The sequence below is a fragment of the Asterias rubens genome, chromosome 5 (genome assembly GCF_902459465.1).
Source record: "Asterias rubens chromosome 5, eAstRub1.3, whole genome shotgun sequence".
In the NCBI taxonomy this organism is placed as follows: Eukaryota; Metazoa; Echinodermata; class Asteroidea; order Forcipulatida; family Asteriidae; genus Asterias; species Asterias rubens.
Genome location: NC_047066.1, coordinates 1,302,374 through 1,324,284, shown reverse-complemented (window position 1 = coordinate 1,324,284; position 21,911 = coordinate 1,302,374). Strand labels below are relative to the sequence as shown.

General features: G+C 36.6%; 1 protein-coding gene across 2 annotated transcripts in view; it reads left to right on the top strand.

Annotated features, from left to right (window-relative positions):
• Positions 1 to 39: 39 nt before the first annotated feature.
• The window catches only part of LOC117290339 (GATOR complex protein DEPDC5-like), a 52,929-nt gene continuing 31,057 nt past the window's right edge, over positions 40 to 21,911 (top strand). For both annotated transcript variants that reach the window (XM_033771677.1, XM_033771676.1), the window contains exons 1-11: positions 40 to 177; positions 2,257 to 2,344; positions 5,691 to 5,746; positions 6,680 to 6,852; positions 7,664 to 7,862; positions 10,077 to 10,208; positions 14,842 to 14,914; positions 16,582 to 16,688; positions 17,725 to 17,817; positions 20,018 to 20,152; positions 20,727 to 20,788. In XM_033771677.1, the coding sequence (XP_033627568.1) occupies positions 135 to 177; positions 2,257 to 2,344; positions 5,691 to 5,746; positions 6,680 to 6,852; positions 7,664 to 7,862; positions 10,077 to 10,208; positions 14,842 to 14,914; positions 16,582 to 16,688; positions 17,725 to 17,817; positions 20,018 to 20,152; positions 20,727 to 20,788 (1,161 nt within the window). In that variant the 5' untranslated portion in view covers positions 40 to 134. The remainder of the gene's footprint in view (positions 178 to 2,256; positions 2,345 to 5,690; positions 5,747 to 6,679; positions 6,853 to 7,663; positions 7,863 to 10,076; positions 10,209 to 14,841; positions 14,915 to 16,581; positions 16,689 to 17,724; positions 17,818 to 20,017; positions 20,153 to 20,726; positions 20,789 to 21,911) is intronic.

The following is a 21,911-nucleotide window of genomic DNA, read 5'->3' as shown; positions in this document are numbered from 1 at the left end:
AGTATTACTAAATAGTAATACACTCGACTCCTCCGACTCCACTGTCGTCTGCCCTTCGTCCGTTCGTGTTCATCTGATTATAACATGTGTTTTGTTCTAAAGTATACGCTCAAAAGAGCCATATTTTAGGTACCATGAAGCTGTTCAAGCTATGGGTGCACCAGAAAGGTTTCAGTGGTAAGAAATTAACTGAATTCACTGAACTTGTTTTCCATTTCATTTTCACTGCCTGCATGCTGCGGGCTGCATATTTTGTGCACTCTGCCCCTCTCTGGTCCTGCATATAAATAATAAAACATTGTACAGCACTCAGCAGTGCCAGTGGACTGCATGGCATGGTGGAAGCATGGAGGTCGAAATAGTGGAAGGGAAAAGTTTCCGTATGGCGCCACCACTTTTTCTTTTGATATGAAATAATATAGTATCTAGTTTACCTCAATATCAATGAGATATCCCTGTTTGTAGAAATTAGTGAAAAAGTGGCGGTGCCACACGGAAAGTTATCCGGGTATCATTTTTGAATTGGTTGGTCCTGAAACTTCTGCAAAGGAACTTTCCAAGGACGGCCTCATGACCTATACTTAATTAATTGGATAACTTTCCGTATGGCGCCACCACTTTTTCACTCATTTTTACAAAAAGGGATATTATATATCAATCAGGTAAATAAGTTCCTATATTATTTTATATCGAATGAAAAAGTGGTGGCGCCATACGGAAACTTTTCCAATTAATTACCAAAACATGTACCTGACCCTGGGTTAAATTTAATAATGGTCAACACTAAAACAGTTTGTGTACTTACTGCCGGACTTATTTTAAAGACACTGGACACTATTAATTGCCATTGGTAATTGCCAAAGACAACTCTTCTCACTTGGTCGGTGTATCTCAACATGCATAAAATAACAAACCCAAATTTGAGCTCACTTTATTGGTCATCGAAGTTGCGAGATAGCAATGAAAGAAAAAACACCCTGGTCACACGAAGTTTTGTGCTTTTAAGATGCTTTGAGCTCTCGAAATCAAATTCGTGGAAAATTACTTTTTTCTCGAAAACTACATTACTTCAGAGGGAGCCGTTTCTCACAATGTTTTATACTATCAACCTCTCCCCATTACTCATTACCAAGTAAGGTTTTGTGCTAATCATGATTTTGAGTAATTACCAATAATGTCCACTGCCCTTAAATTAGTTTTTATTATCCAGTGTCGGGTGGAAGAGGGAATTAACCCTGGTCCGGCCAACAAGACTGTTGCTTGGTTGGACTGGTAGGGGTGTTGATTTTGTGCGGTCTTGAGGTTAGGGGTGGGCTTGGGGTACTCACTCCTACTCCTAGAACTGTGGGGTTCGTTCCGCTATCTTCTTCACGTTTCGTCTCCACGCTTGTGGAGATGATAGCAGAATGAACCATAGTTCTAGGACTAGGAGTAGGCGTGTGTTATTCCTAGAACGTTAAGGTTCATTCCGCTCTAGTCTCCACGTTTCGTCTCCACGTTTGTGGAGAAGATAGCAGAATGAACCTCATAGTTTGGTTAGGAGTACGAGTAGTGTGTGGCAGGCTGTCATAATGTGAATTCGGGACCATCAGAAGGGAGCGCAGCGCAGGGAAGTAATGATGGGATGCAGCAACAAGACACTGATAGGGACTCTAGTCTACCGTGGCAGCAAACTTATGAGGTAAATCCAATATTCTTGGAGATTACAATGCTCACAGAAGTTTGTAAACAATGGACGTTTAACCTGGTACAGTGTAAGTTACTCCTAGAACTCCTCATAGTTCTAGGAGTTAATGTAAGTCTGCAGCCACCTTACACTATGTAAAAAAAAAGCTCCCATTGGTCGCTCCTCCTGCATCAAAATCTAGTCAGGGTCTTTGTACATGTATGTATCTGTGTTGTATACATGTAGCTCCGCCACATCATCATCATCATCATCCTCTTGATCCATCAGGGGGGACGTAGAGCCGCCCAACCAATGCGTTCTGCTGCGGATTGCCACAGCTGCCCAGCTCGGGACTCTAAGTCTGCTTCCAGTCGGCCAACCCAGGTGCTGCGAGGTCGGCCTCTTGGCCTCTTCCAGGCTGGGCAGGGGCGGGATCGCTCAGCTGAGGTCTGACCAAAAGAGTAACTTTATGATGTCATGACCATGGCTCACCCGGGTCAGACCTATTCCTAGAAGTACATGTATGATGAGGTTGGTTTCATTATCGAAAGATGTCATTCATTTCTTTTACTTGTTTCTTATTTAAACAGAAGATAAACTTGTTATCAATCCCAAGGAGTTTCCAGATGTTAAGGTTGGAGATATTCTTGAGATATTCCACCCAGATGAAGAAAGCAGGTCAGTCATGAACCTTTAATTCACCCAAATCCATCCATAACAATTGTGATTGATTTAGTACTTAAATGCACTGGACACTATTGGTAATTACTCATACATGTAATTGTGAGCAAAAAACTTACTTGGTTACGAGCAATGAAGAGCCGGTGATAGTAAAAAACATTGTGAGAAACAGCTCCCTCTGAAGTAACTTTTTGTTTAGATTGGAAGTAATTGATCACTATTTAAATTGAATAAGAGACCTCAGCTGAGATCTCAAATTCAAGGCATCTGAAAGCACACAACTTGTGCTATAAGGGTGTTTTTTTCTTCCATTACTCTCGCGCAACTTCGACGACCGATTAAGTCAAAATTTTCACAGTTGTTATTTTATGCATTTGAGATGACACCAAGTGAGAATACTGGTCTTTGACAATTAACCAAAGTTGTACGGTGCCTTTAAAGGGTCTGTGTACTTTTTGTAGGACAAAAAAGCACAATGTCTACAGATTAAAATTAAACTGACATAGTTTGAGGATAATGATAGCAGAAAGCTTCCCTTAAAATATTATTTGCTGAGGTGCTGTACAGGCCTGTATGCTTCGTTTTTGAAAGGGCAAGGGCACCAAGGCATTTTCTCTTTGGCAAAGGGCACCCTATGAGGAAATTGTAAATTTCTACTGGAGCATTTCAAGGGCACCAAGGCAATGGCAAGGGGCAACGGAGGCAATCGCCTCCGTTGCCTCCGTGAAGTATCAGGCCTGGCTGTAGTTTTTGAGAAATGAGCAAAACAATGTCATGAAAATAATTTTCGTCTCGGTGATCATGAGACAAAAGTATTTTAGCATGCAAAAACGTATTTTCATGACATTGTTTTACTCATTTCTCAAAAACTATGTAAGCACCTAATATTTAAAGATGCTATGTCAGATTTTTGGCCAATTTGACCCCAAAATTTTGATTTTGATGGGGGATCGAGAAAGTCACAAGCTTTCATTTGAGCCATTGCTCGAAAAAGTCCGCCAATTATTAGTAGCAGTGAAATAAAGTGCTCAAAATTAGTTTTTGTCGGGATCCGACAATATATCAAGTGACCAATTTTTATGTGTTTTATAAGAAACGTTTTAAATTTTTGTCATGGTTCCTGACCATTAAAAGTAAAAGTTAAACTTATTTTTCGTTAGAGCGGGTGATAGGCCTACGTACTCTTTGAAATACCATTCACTCAAAAAAATCTATTTTTTTAATGTTTGGGGCAAAAAATCTGACATAGCATCTTTAAGGTGCTACATGTACCATGCAGGAATAAACAAAACGAGATACAACAAACAGGAGATCAAACTTTCAAGGCCTGGTACTGCCACAGATTTACTAACCGCACGCGACAAAAGCTGTCTCTCTGTCATGTCTGTGTACGCTTGCGCAATATGGACCCTCATTGTTCATTACAAACTTTCATACATAAATAAAATCAGAGAGCTAAAATAAATGACGCATTACATTACAAGACACCTGTGCTGAACATGTTTGAATGATAGTAAAACAAATGTCAAGGGGCAGGTTGTAATTGAATTTCCTGAATGTTTTAAATGTCAGTTGAAATCAAATCAAGACAAAACCTAAGAATAATAATTAATACAAGACATTTATAGTGCAAAATGCAGTAGCCTCTCTCGATAAATAAATAAAACACTAAATTATTTTAAGCAAGTTACACAAGATTCAAACAAGTGATTCTTTAAAAGTCCCTTGACAATGTTTGGCAAAAATAATGAAAATGCAATGAAGTTCTCTCTGACCATTTTGTAGTTGTTTGGATCAGCAGAGAAAGAGAACAAATAGTGAATATATTTAGGAATAACAAAATGTATAATCCAAAAGTTATACATTCTTAAATATTGCAGATTGATAATGTTAACGTTTTCATGCCAAAGTTTGGAAAATGCTGTGTTGAGAATGCTGTTGCAATGTTCCATTGTGAAATAAAAGAACAACAAGTCACAACTCCCACTCCCAGCAACATTAGTGTGCGACATGTACATTTAACTTGTCATCCATAATAAACTGGTTGAGGAAGCAATGTTGTTTATTTAGCCAACATATTTTCAGTTTCTATTCATGGTTTATTATGAAATAGGCCTAAACACACCAAATTAGCCTCTAGAAATTGTTTAAAAGTTAACTTTGCAACAAGTATGGTATTCATGTTCCGCCCCCCCCCCAAAAAAAAAAAAAAAAAATAACTGATCAACTGGCACACTTTATCTTTAGGCAATTATTGTCGAACTTTCAAACTTTACATCTACATGTACTACAACCATATAATAGGCCTACAATGTAGTGAATTGCCGTTTAAAAAAAAGTGTAGTCGGTTTTGTAATCATGCCCCCAATGTCTGTTAGTGTAACTTTTTTGTGCGAGTGATTTTGTTATTGTATCGCGCAGAGAATTGTTCCTTCCGGTCAGTCTTTTAAACAATTGTGCACAGATGTTCCCTTGATGTTTTTAAATTTAGTTCAATTGGCCGGGTTTCCTGGACGTAGCACTGTGTATGTTACACAATAGTGGCTAATTTGTTATTCTCAACAACTGAGTACCATTAGTTCCTTCCCTTTTCCACTCAGGCTTCAGACTTTACATTTATTTCCAGGCAAACAGTAGGGGCCTACAAACAGAGAAATAATACCAAAAAAGGGCTACAGAAAACAAGCCTGTGGGTAACCAAAAAGCGTAAATTACTACCTAATGGTGCGATCCTGATAAAACAACCTACAAAGGCACAAGTACAGGAGACAACATGTCATACAAAGTTTAAAATTACATAAAAAGATATAAAATTACAACTATAAAATCTTTCCAATAAGAGAAACACGGTGTATGGGTAAACTATTCCACACGCAAGGAAAATGGATAGAAAAAAAGTGACTACCTTGGCCTTTCCAACAAATATTGACACCTTTCTGGAAAAGTTTTCCAATAAGAGAAACATGTGTCAAAATATACAGAGAGGCGTACAGTCTCATGTCATGTTAATAGTGAAAACATTGAGACTTCCTTGTACCATGGAATTGTCTTTGGTGTTCGTGTATTTTAGAGCAATTTGACCTACCCCCGGCGCAGACAAATGGTTGAACAGTAAAACCGTTTTGAAATTAAAGGTAGGGACACAGCCTTAGTTAGTTTTTTAATGCCAAGTTAACATCGCAAAACAAGACTAGCTTTCCTCATGCAGTGGAATGAAAATGGCTCACCGAACATTCCAGATATTTTCAAGAAATGCGGTTTATCAAACTCTGGCTCAATAGTGACACCAATATTAACTCTTTCTTGGTTTAAAATTGCATGATACTTACTTCTTCTTTTCCAGCCATCTCCTGTTGCAAGTGAAGTCTTTACAAACCGATTTGCAACAAAAAGGGAAAGGTAATGAACTGTTTAAAAACTCTTTGCAACTTAATCCTTTAGTCGAGAATGACTCACTAAGTGCTTTTGGGTTTCTGAGGTTCATTTTTGTACATTGATTTGATTTAGAGAAGATAAAAAAGCAGCACTAATGCAGGCTAAGAGGAAGACTTGAAAGTTAAGTTTTACTCTAGGGTTCGTCCCATGGAGCAAGCTAGCATAATGATATAGGTGAATTGAGGGCCAATACGAAAAAGAAAAAGAAAATATTATTTTTGAAAATGTAAGACATAAGTTAAATTTGTTCAAGATTGCATCGTAGAGCTCTTGAAACCACCATGATCATCAAGTAGAAACATTATGAGGACGTTTCAGTTCAGTATGCTTTGTCCAAACTTGGGTTTGGAATGTCTGCCAGTTTAAAATGAATCTTGGGTAGATCCATGTAGGCCTATTCATTCCAATCGGTAGTCAAATAAATTATACTTATGAAGTAGTTGTGTTAAGATTGACTCTGATAGATTCAATGTGATGCATTTGAAGCCAGAGACTTCTACTTTTTGAGAAATGAAAAAAAAATTGGATCCATGTACTGGTGTATGGAAATGTATCAGTAGACAAGAGATTGGTACACATAGGCCCTACTCAGGTTTTTCTTTTTAAGACATCACACCCTTGATGAGTTTTGCCTCATTTTAAACCAATTATCATGTAGGGTTTTTTGGTTCCATTTACCAAATAAAAGTTTTCTTTCAACAGATACATGTATTACCTGTTCCAACTGAGAGCCTAAGATGCATTTCAAATTGAGGTGCATCAGTAGATTGCTACACATACATGTACTTAAGTTTTTTATCTTTATACTATAGTCAATGAGTTTTGCCTTATGTTACAACAATTATCATGTAGGTTTTTTTATTGGGAAATTTACCAAATACTGTTTTCTTTCAACAGATATTATCAGCGTAGATCAGACGATAGCTAACCTGTTCCAACTGAGAGCCTACAAAGATGTTGAGGTTTGCCGCGTGTCGTCAGTTCAAGATGTTGGTCTCGATCTACTGGAGTTGGTCTTTAGAGAACAGTATATCAGCCGCAGTGACATGTGGAGACTCAAGAATAACCTGGTATGATACAGGCTTGAATATTCTTCCTAATAATAATAATAAACCATTCTTATAGACGATGTGACCTGTGACATCACATGTTTACAAAAGAGCCACAGAGCCTGGACTTCCTGCAGGCACATTTTGTACACAGCCTAATGGAAGAAAACAGAAAATCTTATATTTTATGGAGACTGCACTGTCTAATTCCTATCAACTTTTGATATGATGAAAGGGGCCACATCTCAAAACTTGTCCAGCTTTTGCTTTCATAACTCTTGGGTTTATGTGGAAATTATGACACAAAATGTCAACTTTCCCAAAGGACCAGTGCAGTATATTGCCTGCCCGAATACCTAAAGAATGCACAGGGTCACACTTTTTGTAAACAAAGTTCACATGGTCTACAATGTATATAGCGCATATCACTGTGAGGTCCCTATGCGCTGTAAAAGGAAATCAACAGTTGTACAAAGAAAACAGATGTTTTAACTGGGTTTTGAATTGTTCTGATGTCTCAGCCTGTTTGACAACCTCTGGAAGACTGTTCCATAACTGAACTGCTGCATATTAGAAGTCTTTTATTATTTAAATGAGAAATTACCTCTTTCTCAAAACATGCAAAATCTATGATACTTCAGAGGGAGCCGCTTCTCACAATGTTTTATACTATCAACAGCTCTCCAATGCTCGTTACCAAGTAAGTTTTTAAGTTAATATTTGTTTTGAGTAATTACCAAACGTGTACCTTCCCTTTAAGGAAACAGTTTAAATTGTTCAAGATTGCATCGTAGAGCTTTTGAAATAAATTTTTGACTTGTTTCTTCTAAAGATTGACTCATGCCCCTACCTGTCAAAGAAGGTGGAATACTCTGGAGTCCGTGCTCAGGTCAATGAACTTTGGGCGGGTGGAGAGAAGGTGATGTGTGGTGTAGTAACTGAAGATACACGTGTAGCGTTTCGTTCAGCCACTGCCATGGTGTACATGTTCATACAGATGAGCTCAGAGATGTGGGACTTTGATGCTAATGGTGAGATTTTACTTGGGGGCTTGGATGGCTTTTGGGGTTGTTGTTTGTTTGTTTGTTGGGGTGTTTGTTTGTTTGTTGGGGTGCTCGATTGTTGGGGTGCTCATTTGGTTGTTTGTTTGCTTTTGCTTTTTTTTGCTTTAATTTCAAAAATAGTATAGATATTTACTTTTGCTGTGTAATTTTAAACACAATTCAGCCATTGGCTGCCAAGTTTGAATGTTTTTTTAATAAACCAATAATAATAATATAATACTTGTTGGTTTGACAAAGACAAGGGAAAACAAGGACTCCAATTTACACAAAAGTGAGCCATCATTGAATTGACTTGTACATTGACTGGTACGTACTATAGTTGCTTTGTCGTTCGGATGGGACATTACGCCAATGGTAGTGCACCAGAACAAAAAACCAGAACACTTATCCTGGAAGAGTAGGGGTTAACCCTGATGTTCTGGTTCACACATACATGTGTCAAGCACTCTTGTTTACAGGTTTCCTCAGGCTTGCAAGGTAGAGTGATTATGTTCACTATGAGCCAGGTTCGGTTCCATTATCAGAAATATATAACAATTATACAAGGGAGTTGTTTACATGTTATGCATGGAGCACTACAGCATACTCTATTTGAGACAAAATGTTTTCTCAGGGCAATTGTTGCCGGTACTTTACAGCTTCTACATGAAAACAAACTAATCAGGCGTTTTTCGGATAAATTACACCACACCTGAACGAATAACATGTTTCAAAATGGAATAGGTTGGACTTGTTTTTAGATCTATCACTCTTGCGAAACCATCCTTGGGGCTTCTTACTCAATTTGGAAGCTGCATCCCACCATTGCATCATCTATCTACTTTATTTGTTATTGTAACAGCGGCGTGGCGTAAAGTTCTAATCACGTTTCACCGCCTCAGGCAACTTATTGTATTGGTATTTCCCAAATGATTTACAAGGATGGAAAGGTCAATGTAAAGGAGATTCCCATTAGTCAAACCTTAGTGACTGATGTGGAAAAACCTTGGGGAGATAACGCGATGTAAAGCCCTTGAGGGCGGTATTGCTGGGGAGGTTTGCTTTTTTTGTTATTTTAAACAACAAAGGTATTTTGTTTTTGTGAATACTAATGATAACTATAATTATTCTCAGAGCTAATGTAGGTAGTTTATAGATTAAATTTCCTTAGCTGCTGTTTTGCCTAAAGAATATCTCAGTTAACACTCTTATTTCCTTTAAAAATTACCTGTTTGATTCCTTTGGACATTGACTAAAGTGGCTTTAAATAATTGTTCGCATGAAAAATTACTTGGTAACGAGAAATGGAGAGCTTTAAGCGGCTCCCTTTGAAGTAACCTAGTATTTGAGAAAGAGGTAATTTCTCAAAGACTATCAGGCCTCAGCCTTTTATTCCGAAAGCACACACATGTTGGGCAACAAGGGTGTAGTTTTTCATTATTTTCTTGCAACTTTGATGACCAATTGAGTAAAAAGAAATCACAGATTTGTTATTTTATGCATATCTTGGAATACACCAAGTACATAGGTAAGAACACTGGTCTTTGACAATTGCCAAAGGCATTCGGTACCTTAAATACACTTTGTTGCGTACAAGGGCAAAAGCCAAATACTATTATTTACATGTAATATGTTGATTCTTTAAAGTCACCTGGAAATATATTTTTTTTTCTTTCAAACATAAGAGTATATGCTTACGAACAATAAAACAATTTTTTTAGGAATTGTTTGTCACAATTTATATGTTTAAAAAATATATACAGTTGTTTGGGGGGCTGACTCCGCCTACCCCTTTTGTGATGTCAATCGAGGCAGACTTTGCCTGCAATGCGTATAGTAAACACACGTGCAAAGTACATATACGTCCATGTCGTGAGTTGGTACATTTCAAAAAGTGTTTTTTCTGCATTCAGCAGCAATACACCTGGTCGGCATTGCCAGAAAAAAAAGTACATGTACTTTGCAATTGTGTTTACTCTATGCATTACAGGCAAAGTCTGCCTCGATTGACGTCACGAACAGCGCCCTCTCGGGTCGGGTCTACTCTTAAATTTGTAAATAACATAAGAACTGATTTTTTAAAACCTTAGCTAACTGTTTATTTACATTCCACTCATCAAAACACATATATGAGTGACAAAAGCTTTATTTTGAAAAAATACCACTTCCAGGTGACTTTACTATTTATTTGTTTAATTGCAGGAGATTTACTGTGGGAGAAAGCTATTGATGGGTTTGTTTCTGACCTCTTCAATCATTGGAAAGAGAAAAACACAACTAATGAGGTCACCATTTTCCTCTTCTCCAGAATGTACTACAATGCTACCTCTTTAGGTGAGTAGCAATTCTATTGAAATTCCTTTGAGGAGCCCAAGAGTATTAGAGCAGAATAAAAAATATAAAAAGTTCAAATAATCTTTACAGTCCAAAATCCTTGTCTATCCATTGCCAGAGTGAAGGATTCAGAAGGACTAAGCCATTAGAAAAACAACAACAATGTGCTTCATTTAATATATGTTTAAGTTGCATTAGGGATAAAGAATATTCATTTTGATTTTTACCAAAACACTGATTTTCGTACTGTATACTATACTCAGTACTCTCCTGAGTCCTGTGAAAATAAATCACAGGCATATTACTTGGTTGGGATTCGAACCCACAACCTATGCAATTGTAGCATGTCTAGATAATGTGCTTATCAGGGTTAGGCAGTCCCACAATCAAAGTCCAAACACTTCAAAAGATATAAAGTGACATAGTAGAAGGCTTACACAGGCATCCCAGAGCAAATATAATTGTGCACAGCCAACAGCCACCATCATGGATACACATTTTTGTTTGTCCATTTAAACCAACAGTTGGAAAAACACTGATTTAGGTTACCTCAATGTGTAATTTATACATTAAATTCGCTGAATAGATCATAAATAACAAGAACTTGCGTGTAACAAATACAAGATCTGCAAAGAGATACTCAACACTTACCCATTGTTCATTTGGTGTACTTGTTAACAAGGTAAACACATGATTGTGACTGTGCACATTTTGCGGCTGTGCAAATAGAGGGACAGCCAACAATATGGTGCATTAGCTCCTTCTCTTGAGCGCTTAAACATTGGGTGCGTTTGATTAGCTTCCCTGGGTCGACCCGGCGGCGGTGCTCACTCAGGTGAGCCCCTGACAAGAGCTAATCAAATGATCACACTCGCCCTCTCTTGGTGTAGTCATGCACAAGTAACCCACTCCACAAGCAGGGTACTGTGGGCTGACCCGGGTGAGCCCCCTGGAATGACGGCAAAGCTGTTCGAATGCACCAGGGGCAGACCGGGGACGACCCAGGGAAGCTAAACGAATGCACCCATCAATTAATCCAGAGATCGCAGGTCCAATTCTTTTGTAGTAAAACAAATTTTCGTGAACCACCAAGTTGTAATTATTTTTAGAAAGTTCTTCAATTTAATTAAAAGATATTAAATTATATCTTTATTTTCCTGCATGTCAATGTTCGATACATGAACCTTTTTGCTACAACTTATAAGGAATTTGATTTTAAAGACCGGGCAGTCAGGCTTGCTCAGTGGAATCTTTACTCACCTTTTGTGACATCTTGTGGATCACTGTTCGAATCCTGCCAGGGGCACTACCGGTGTGGATTGGGTTTTCAGTCCCTACCTGATTGCTTTGTTTTTTTTCCCTGGAGTGATTTTCTGTTTTTTTTAGCTACATCTAAAACTGAAACTTCCTTCCTTGTCTTCTCTCCATGGGGTTCTTGGCTAATTCTTGGCTAGTAGCTAATGCATTGATTAAGTTTGCAATTCTGAGAGTCGTCGGCTTCTCAAGCAAAATCAGCAAATTAAATTATACGACTCTTCCAAAACTTGAGATATAATTAACTTGTTGACTTTCTCAAAGGTGCTATTGTAAGGCCATCTGAAGAGTATGCAAGTCTTCAGTTATTAGAAAAAAAAATAAAGTGTTATATTACACCTTGTATAAACATTAATCATTTTACAAAAACAAGTTTTGCATCAACTTAACTGCCCATACCTCAAGCGCCACCTTAAACCTAGACTGCAGTGCATCTTGCGCAACTAATTGTGACCCGCTCTGTGAAAATGAGTCACATGTAGGCAATTTCAAGAATTGAGATGCATGGCTGGAAAGAACACATCAGCAGTCCAGTAATTTGGTATATGTCTAAGCTTTGGGGTCTATAGCGTTGCTGAGTTACTCCCGTTTGAAATTAGCCATTACACCATTTTTTGTGAAAAACGAATTACAAGTAAAATGATATTTTAAACTACCATTTCGTGCAAAAGGATACAAATTAGACATTTAAAGTATTATGACCACAAAACTGTTGTACTCATAGCTTTATTGCCTAAAAGTAAGTGTTCTAAAGGTTAACCATGCATTTTTTTTTTTACATTTTCCACAGTAAATTGTCCATAACTTAGTAATGCATTGGGGGACATGTGACTCATTTTTACAGAGTGGGTCACAATTATTGAAGATGTTTATACAAGATGGATGCCATGCTGTAGTTGACATGTTATTGTAACTCCGCCGAGGTTTTACATACTTTTGTATGTGTATGGTATTCCTTGAAAAATAGCATACCTTGATGGTTACTTGTGTTGCTTAGACTTGAATTTCACCCAGAATCTTTTGCACGTCGATCATGCACATTTGGACATGTTGATGGGTTATTAATATTTTGGATTCATTTATTATGTGTTTGATTCTTTGCAAACTAATGTACATGTAATGTACTTGGTGACTGTGCTCAACATTCAGCCACTTTTCTTATTTTTGACCTTTTAGCCTCATTCTGAATGTACTTTTGGCGATATCACAAAAACACCACCATGAAATTTCAGATGTTAGTTTTATAGCCCTACACCTGCATATTATTGAAACGATTCAGTGGTAAAAAATCCCAAACAAAGTTGTACGTACTTTGCCTTTAAAGGAACACGTTGCCTTGGATCGGATAAGTTTGTCTATAAAAAGCGTTTGTAACCCTTTTTTATAAAATGCATGTGGTTGGAAAGATGTTTTAAAAGTAGAATACAATGATCCATACACAAGTTTGCCTCGAAATTGCATAGTTTTCATTTTACTTTGCGAACTAACACCGTTGGCCATTTATGGGAGTCACCCATAAATGGCCGTCGAGGTAAAAGGAAAACCGTGCAATTTCGAGGCATGTTTGTGTGGATCATTGTATTCTACTTTTACAACATCTTTCTACCCATGCATTTTATAAAAAACGGTTACAAACGCTTTTCAAAGACCAACCCGACCGATCCAAGGCAACGTGTTCGTTTAAAATGGTTGATGTTGGTGTCTTCACTGGAACCACAGAATCTCAGAAATGTTCCAGTCTGAAAATCTGATGTAAAGTTTCTTTGCATTTGGTTTTGGGCATTTTGCCAATGAACTATAAGCTCAAAACCCATTAGCCATTCAGCCTCTCAGTTTCTGATTAGGTAGAGTCCTATGGGATATCAAGCAAGTTTTCTTCTTCAATAGAACATGTGACTGCTATGATGAATGCCTCGTCTAGTATAATAAGATACATTGTGCATTTATAACAAGAGCGCTGACATGTGGCACACTACCATGTATGGCGTGTTATGTACATGTGTGTACCTTGTGGCATTTGTAGGTTGGATCGGAGGAAGATTTTCTTCCTCTATGATTAGATGAAAATCAGGAACTGTGGATCTTTTTAAAACCAATTCCATTAAAGCCTTTTTGGTGATAAAAACTGGCAAGCTGTCAAGGGAAGTCCTGGGGGTGACTGTGCATCTTGCAAATGTTTTACCAACATTTTCAGACCAGGGCCCAATTTCATAAGCAGAAAATATCACTTACTGACTAGACACATTTCTACTTAGTAGACAGGAGCAGGATACTGGTCGCATAATTTTGTAACAGCTCTATGCATGTAACTGGGCCCAGTTCTGTTGAAACAAGTTTAGGACTTTTAAGCCCAAGCAATAACAATGGTTGATCACGCAAAATTTGAGCACTGTGACTATTTTTTTGTTATCACTACCAATTCTGAAAGGAACTAATCGGGGGAGGGGGAGGGGATGATGCATTAATTATAACTAAAAACTCATTAAAGTGAAGGATCAAAAGAGAGGAAGCTACTCAAGATAATTAGAAACAAAATGTTTTGTTGAAACTGCTGCCATCATAGTGTGGCTTAAAGGCACTGGACACTATTGGTAATTACTCAAAATAATTGTTAGCATAAAAACTTATTTGGGAAACAAGCAATTGAGAGCTGTTGATATTACATTGTGAGAAACAGTCCTCTAAAGTTTAAATTGAGAAAGAGGTTAATTTCTCACTCAAATATTTAAAGACTTTAATCCCAAAGCATTTTATTTTAAATGCTTTTGATAGCACACAAGTTTGTTAAACAAAGGTGTTTTTTTCCCTTCCAACTTTGATGACCCATTGAGTCAACGTTTTCACTGATTGATTATTTTATGCATATGTTGGGATACACCAAGTGAGTAGACTGGTCTTTGACAATTACCAAACGTCTCCAGTGCCTTTAATTGGTCGTTGAAGTTGTGAGATAATAATATATATAAAAAAAAAACATTGTCACAGAAAGTTGTGTGCTTTCAGATGCTCGATTTTGAGACTTCAAAATCTTATTCTGAGGTCTCGAAATAAAATTCGAGGAAAATTACTTCTTTTTCAAAAACTATGTTACTTCACAGGGAACCGTTTCTCACAATGTTTTATACTACCAACCATTCTCCATTACTCATTACGAAGTAAGATTTTATGCTAATAATTATTTTGAGTAATTACCAATAGTGTCCACTGCCTTTAAATGACCTTATTACATTTCTACAGCTAGTCACTTTTACTCAATGTCTGTATGACTCAACTTGTTTTGTTGTTTTGAATAATCTCTTTGAAACTGTATCCTTTGCAGATGAGTTTCCTGAGGATATGACGCAATGTTTACATGTCGATAACAGAGGGAGGATCTACGAAGACTTCTATAGGTGAGTTATATAGGGTTATGTAGGGTTAAAGACACTGGACACTTTGGGTAATTTTCAAAGACCAGTCTTCTCACTTGGTATCTTAACATACATAAAATGACAAACCATGCAGACCTGTGAAAATTTTTGCTCAATTGGTTGTTGAAGTTGCAAGATAATTATGAAAGAAGAAACACCCTTGTCACACCAAGTTACGTGCTTTAATTTCAAATACTTGATTTCGAGACCTCAAATTCTAAATCTGAGGTCAAATTCGTGGCAAATTACTTCTTTCACGAAAACTACGTCACTTCAGAGGGAGCCGTTTCTTACAATGTTTTATAATACCAACCTCTCCCCATTACTCATTACCAAGTAAGGTTTTATGCTCATAAGTAATTTGAGTAATTACCAAATTCTAAACATCCCACAGTTAAACCCAGAATCTTAAAACCAGTGCCAAAGAGAGACTTTTGGATGGTCCTTACTGTATACCGTACTATAAGTCTTTGCAGCTTAGCAAAGTCGCATACCAATTATAAGTTCATGAATAAAAGGCCTGGCATTTTCTTATTAGTATGTTAATAATTTTACAGATTCAGCCAATGAATATCAATGCAAACAGAGTCAGTTCAATGCACAGAAATACAACAAACAAGTTGGAAAGGATATTATTGTTTTTTTTTCTCAAATACATGAAATATTGGCTAGATGATAATATTTTTATCAAATACCTGCTCTTATATACATGTACAAAAGTATGTAGTATTGTACACCAGACAAATCTAGCTCAAATGTGGACAATATACAACAACAAAAGCTGTATTTTTCCATAATCCACAATGTGCTTTTCTAAAAACATTTGTTAAGTTCCCTGTGGAGTAATGTATCTTGTTAGCTCTACATACCATTAAGACATTTTCACTTCAAGGGAATCAAGATAAGGTCATGTGATTTACCTTAAGACCTCTGGGTTTGCTCTTCAGCTTCATTTAAGATGCATAAGAAGATTACTTGTACTCTAAGGATAGTCCTGATAGGATAATGGCTTCAGAGGAATAAGAAACAAAAGGATTCCGAGGGGAGGTTTATACAAGGTTGATGTTGGAGATAATCTGTTTCTTCTTTTGTATTCGGGGAGACTTGAAGAAAGAGCAGGAGCATTCCATATTCTTAAGAAAAATAATCCCACAGGATTATTTTACAATTCTTTCGATCTTTGTGATTCAGTGTGTAAAGCGCATCATTATTATTATTATATTATTATTACTTTTGTTTTTACCAGACAGATTATTGGCCTTAAAATCATTTACAAGAGGCTTGTTTTAAATTGAACAAGAACCTGTTCTTAGCCTCTTCCTAATGGTAATAATTATTTAATGTGCCGGTATTATAATTTTTTATTTCAGAATTCATTTGTTGTTTTATTTTGTTGAGAATATCGTTGTCACATTAGAACCCTTACACACAAAAAAGTAAAGACAGAAAACAGTCTCACATACTCCCAATCAATGTCAATGAGATTAAAAATGCCTGAATAAAAGGTTGCACTTAATGAGCTTTTTAAAAGTCTTTCTTACATATAGGGAAAGGGCTCTGTCTGGCAAAAACCTTGATCTGGAAACCACTGTTTGAATTTCTCTCTCAAGCTGACTTAGACTAAAGTTTATGTGTGATCTTCTTTAAAGGGTGATTGTACAGAATGAGAGAAGAGACGATTGGACACCACTCTTAGTTACCTTGAAATCACAATGTATTGAATACGGCAAACAACTTCAGCACCAGTACAAACAAGGTAACAATTTTTATTTTGGTTTTTACTTATAATACACAGGTTTGTGTTAGCACTTTGTGCTCAGTATTTTACTGAGTCATATATAAAAAATCACGGGCATATTACTCGGGGTGGGATTCGAACCCACAACCTTTGTAATTCAAGAGCAGAGTCTTACCAATTAGACTACCGAGTTTGTCCGGTAGTTAGAGGCAGTTCCAATCCTGTGTTTCGGCAGCTGGCAGTTAACGAACAAATCTGACAGCAAACGATGATAATCTGGGCAAGGTATGCATAAGAAGAGGTATTTTCCAAGGTGACTCTCTGTCTCCGCTGCTGTTGTACTTCTGCAAAATAAGGACAAATGTTCTAAATATTCTCGGGGAGACTGTCCTCTCTGGAGAACTGGCCAAGTTGGCATTTTTCAAATACATGTTCATGTAGATTCTGTAAATTTGCTTTCAAGAAACACCCAAATTTGACATGCTTTCTTCAAACATCCTTTAAATGGACTTCAGCAAATCTTGACAACTGCCAAAATGTATTCCGCACTCAAAGTATCAACCAGCAGGCCTATAAGCATTTATAAGGGGGGGGGCATAAGAAGCCAATACAGTGAGTGATTGCACTGTAGGTATTGTTGTTTGTTTTTTTCTTGTTTTTTTAATTTGTTGTTCTTACTTTAATATTTTTACTACTTGAATGCTTTTTGTATCTCAGCCATCTGCACCGTGACAGTGTGGTCAAAAAACAAAAACTAAAAAGATGTTTTGTTGTTGTTTTTTAAAGAGAAAAATACCATTCTGAAAAGATTTGTGAAAGGGATGTAATTCTGAAGATAAAGATCAAACACTTGTGCATAACTTAATTGTTTAACCTTACAACAATGTAGGTCATTAGGATTGGCCTCATTTTGAGGTCATTTGAGTTATACTGAACATACACTTTTTACGTAGGTGTTATTGGCTACAGTCCAAGTTTTACAAATCTGCCCAAACAACCCCGGACAGTGACCAGATATGAGAACATCTTTATCTAATGTTTCCATCCTTCCCAGGTACCCTGCTAACCGGTCGTCCGATCCCAAGTGGTTATATTTCCAACGCAGCGGAAGGCAACTTCTTAGAAGCTCTTAATCTGACGTTAAATGGTATGTCAAACCTGTAGGGATTTAAAGGAACATTACAGAATTGGTTTTTGCTAACAAAACAGTTGCTGGCAGTGTAAGCACTTTATTTAATCCACCATATACATAAACTGAGAAACCTGTAGCTTGAGATCGATCAACCATCTTGGGACCAGATAACGCATTTTGCATGACATCGATTAAAAAAATATAAATTAATAAATCGCTCACTGAGCGATCATTTGTTTTATTTATCTCCTCTCATCAAATGTGACATTTCAAACACAAATCTTTCAAGGGATGTTTTCATCATCATAAGACTGTGTAAGTTATGTGTAAATCTGTGATCATAGAAAAGTTTTCTTCTTTCTAATTCTAAAATGTTCCTTTAACTAAACATCCTCAAGATAAGATTCTCTGATCCAATAATAGACTCTAATGGCATAGAACTTTTTCATTCTTTCATTCCAACTTGAGTTTTTTTTGTATGGTTTATTTTTGAGCTGAGTCTAGTGAAACAATACTTGTAAAGAAAGGACATGACATTTTGATATGGAGTACCGGTACTTGCCTTATGCTATTCTCAAAGGAATGTCAAATTTTATAATATTTCTTGGTTGTCCGGAGGATCTCGACAGAACAACGAACTTTAGGAAAATAAGCCCTGAACTTTAGGAAAACTAGGCCGGCTGAATTAAAGTGATTTCTGTAAACAAGCCTGGAAAGCCCATACATAGACAGTGAAAATGTTGTTTATGAGGCATTTTGTGTAATTCGCTCTTCAATAAATTAGAATCAATGGCTTTTAGAGCAATCATTGCAACCATTGGACTCAGATTGAGGGACCATTATTATTCATTTTCATCCAAGTTTAATGGACATTGAGTGAGATTTATTCTCAAAAGAGATATTTATTTCACCAAGGTAAAAACAACGACTGAGTTGGGTAAAATATTAATCAAAAGAATCTTTGAAAATGTAAAAATATATAAAATGAAATATTAAATCTCTGTCCAAATTTAACAAATAGTTTGCTTCAGTTATTAAAGGGATCAATTTATATTAATAATAAACAATAATAGGTATTTGTAATGCGCCAACTCAATCTAAACATACATGTATGTTCAAGGGGCAGAGGAGACAGTTTAAACAAAACAATAAATGTACATAACCAGTGAATGCTAATTGTACAATATTAAAATAGTAACACCATTTAAAGGGAAGGTACACGTTTGGTAATTACTCAAAACAAATATAACTTTAAAACTGACTTGGTAACGAACATTGGAGAGCTGTTGATCATGTTGATAGTATAAAACGTGTGAAATGGCTCCCTCTGAAGTAGCTAAATTTTGAGAAAGAGGTAATTTCTCACTAGAATAATAAAAGAATTCCAGCCAGAAGTCTTTTATTCCTATCTGAAAGCACACAAATTCATCCAACAAGGGTGTTACATGTATTTCTCTCATCATTTTCTCGCAACTTCGATGACCAAGTTACATAGCTCAAATCAGGCTTGTTTTTTATGCTTATGCTGGGATACACCAAGTGAGATGACAATTACCAAACGTGTACTGTTCCTTCCCTTTAAAAACAACAATGGTAAAGAAATCAGAAACCAAAAGGGACACCACGACCAGGCCTGCAGTATTGAGGCAAAGAAAGTCCTGCGCAAGCTAGTCTCTCGATGATCAGAATGTAATAGCAGACAGCCAATATTAGGGCAAGATAGCTCGGTTGGTAGAACACTGGCAAGTTCAAATCCTGTTGTAGTTATTTCTTGGTGAACCCAACATTTTTTATAAGGGATATTTCAGTTTTTAGTGTGGGAACATTGGGGACCCTCTTCCACACACCAGACATGGTTTAGTGATATACATGTAAGTTATAATGAATAATGTAAAAATGTAAAACCAAGAAATATCAACACAAATCTTAGTTGTTTAATGCGCATCAGTGATTTATGACATTATGTGGTTATGCAATGTCTTCTATAGATGGCTTGTAGTGGTCACATTAGCAATACAGATGAAGGAATTTCAAGCTTCAAATCAGTGAAGTTTACTCTAAAAATCTTCATTGGCTTATCTTTCTCTCTTTTCTTGTTATCTTTGCTCGTTTCTTTGGTAATTTTAAGTCATTAACAAACTTGTTTTAAAATTATTCAAGTAGGAAGTATATTATTATGGTTGTTTCTGGTCTTTTCTTGTTGTATCTTTTCTAGTATTTGACAAACATTACATCAATCGTAACTTTGATCGAACTGGGCAGGTGGTGGTCATCGTAACACCAGGAGCTGGAGTCTTTGAAGTCGATAGAGAGCTTTATAAAATCACTAAACAACGAATGATTGACAATGGTAAGAGAAATTCACCAATGAGTTTCCATTCAATAATCCATCTGTTATTTCCTTGGATAGATCATGGAGGTAGGATAAGAAGGAGTTGGAATTATGTCCAGTGCCGCGGTCATGATATTGGGCCCACTTGATGCCGAAACACTTTTCAAGTCTAAAGAAATTCACAAAATGTAGCGTTAACTTTACCAAGCAAGTTTTTGAATCAGTGTTTATCATAATTGTACTTACTTTTTTTAATAACACCAATCAAAGTAGTTAATTCTCATAACCTTTAATGGTCAGGTACTGCCTTTAATTACATTTTAACTGTATTTTCTCTTAGATTTTATAACTGTATGGATTTTAATGTTTTTTAAATGTATAGCACCCAGTAGCATGTTTCATTGATTAGGCCTATCGTATTTATTGACATTCCAGCATCGGCAACTGTCTCATTGTTTTAATCTTGCGTTTCTCGTTATCCATGTGAAACATGAGATTTATCTTTCCCCTACCCTGATATATTTATTTGATCTTACCCTGTCATGCCTGTCCCCCACCGTATTTGTCACCCGGTTTGTCTCGACTCTATCAGGTATTGGCAGTGATTTGGTCTGTATGGCAGAGCAACCCTTGCATGCTGTTCCTCTATTTCGGGTGAGATTTTTTACTTTTCAATTTTATTTTGGAGGGTTTTGTTGAAACTGTCCCATTTTGGTCATGCTAAAGAGGGTGATTCATATTTTGGCCATAAACTGTGCAAGAATCCTTCCATGTTGGAACGCCTGGATTCATTTATGTGTGTGATTTTGTTTCTATCACATGTATGTAGTTTGTCAAACAATTTTCTCCTGTTGATCCAAAAGTTCCCAAATCAAATTCAAATTGATACTCGACTATTTTTGTGTGTGTTGAAAATTAATTTTGATTAACATTGTATTGATTTGGTTACTTAAATGCCAGTGTATTCCACTCAATTGTATTTATCAGTTAATATGAAGTACACAGGTATGCCCCTGATTTGTAAAGTGAACTTGTGGAATATTACACATGTAGCTGTTAATTTTTATCTAGGAAAAAAAAAATGTTATGTTGGCGTTCGGGCCCCCAAAAATAGGGTACATGTAGGTAGGTAGGGATTATGTTTTTTTTGTTTTTTCCTTCCAGCAACGAAAATGACATGTTTTCTAATTGTTTAAGCCGATAGTATACACGATAACAAAAGAAAACAAGGCTATGATAGTATACATAACAAAAGAAAACAAGGCTACACACAACAAATTATTTTTAAACTCTTGATGACATTTATTTTATTTTTATTTCTTCAATAGATTTTAATAATTAAATTTCTTCCCTTGAAAAAAATCAAAAATATCCAGGGTCGACCTATTTTTAGGGTAGGTACGTAGGGTTATGCCAACATAACATTTTTTGTTAATGCCTATAAGACTGTAGTTTTATTTATCAGAAGAGGAACGAGTCTTCTGGTCCCTCTGCTTTTATTTGTATCTTCCGTCGCCTTTCACCTCTGAGACCCTGGTTTGAATCCCACTAGGCACTATGTGATTTGGGTTTTCAGTCCCTACCTGTTAGCTAGTGCAGTGATTAAAGGAACGCGTTGCCTTGGATCGGTCGAGTTGGTCTTTGAAAAGCGAGTGTTACCATTTGTTATAAAATGCATATGATTAGAAAGATATTTTAAAAGTAGAATATAATGATCCACACAAGTATCACTCAAATTGCGTGGTTTTCCTTTCACCTCGTTGACAAACACAGTCGG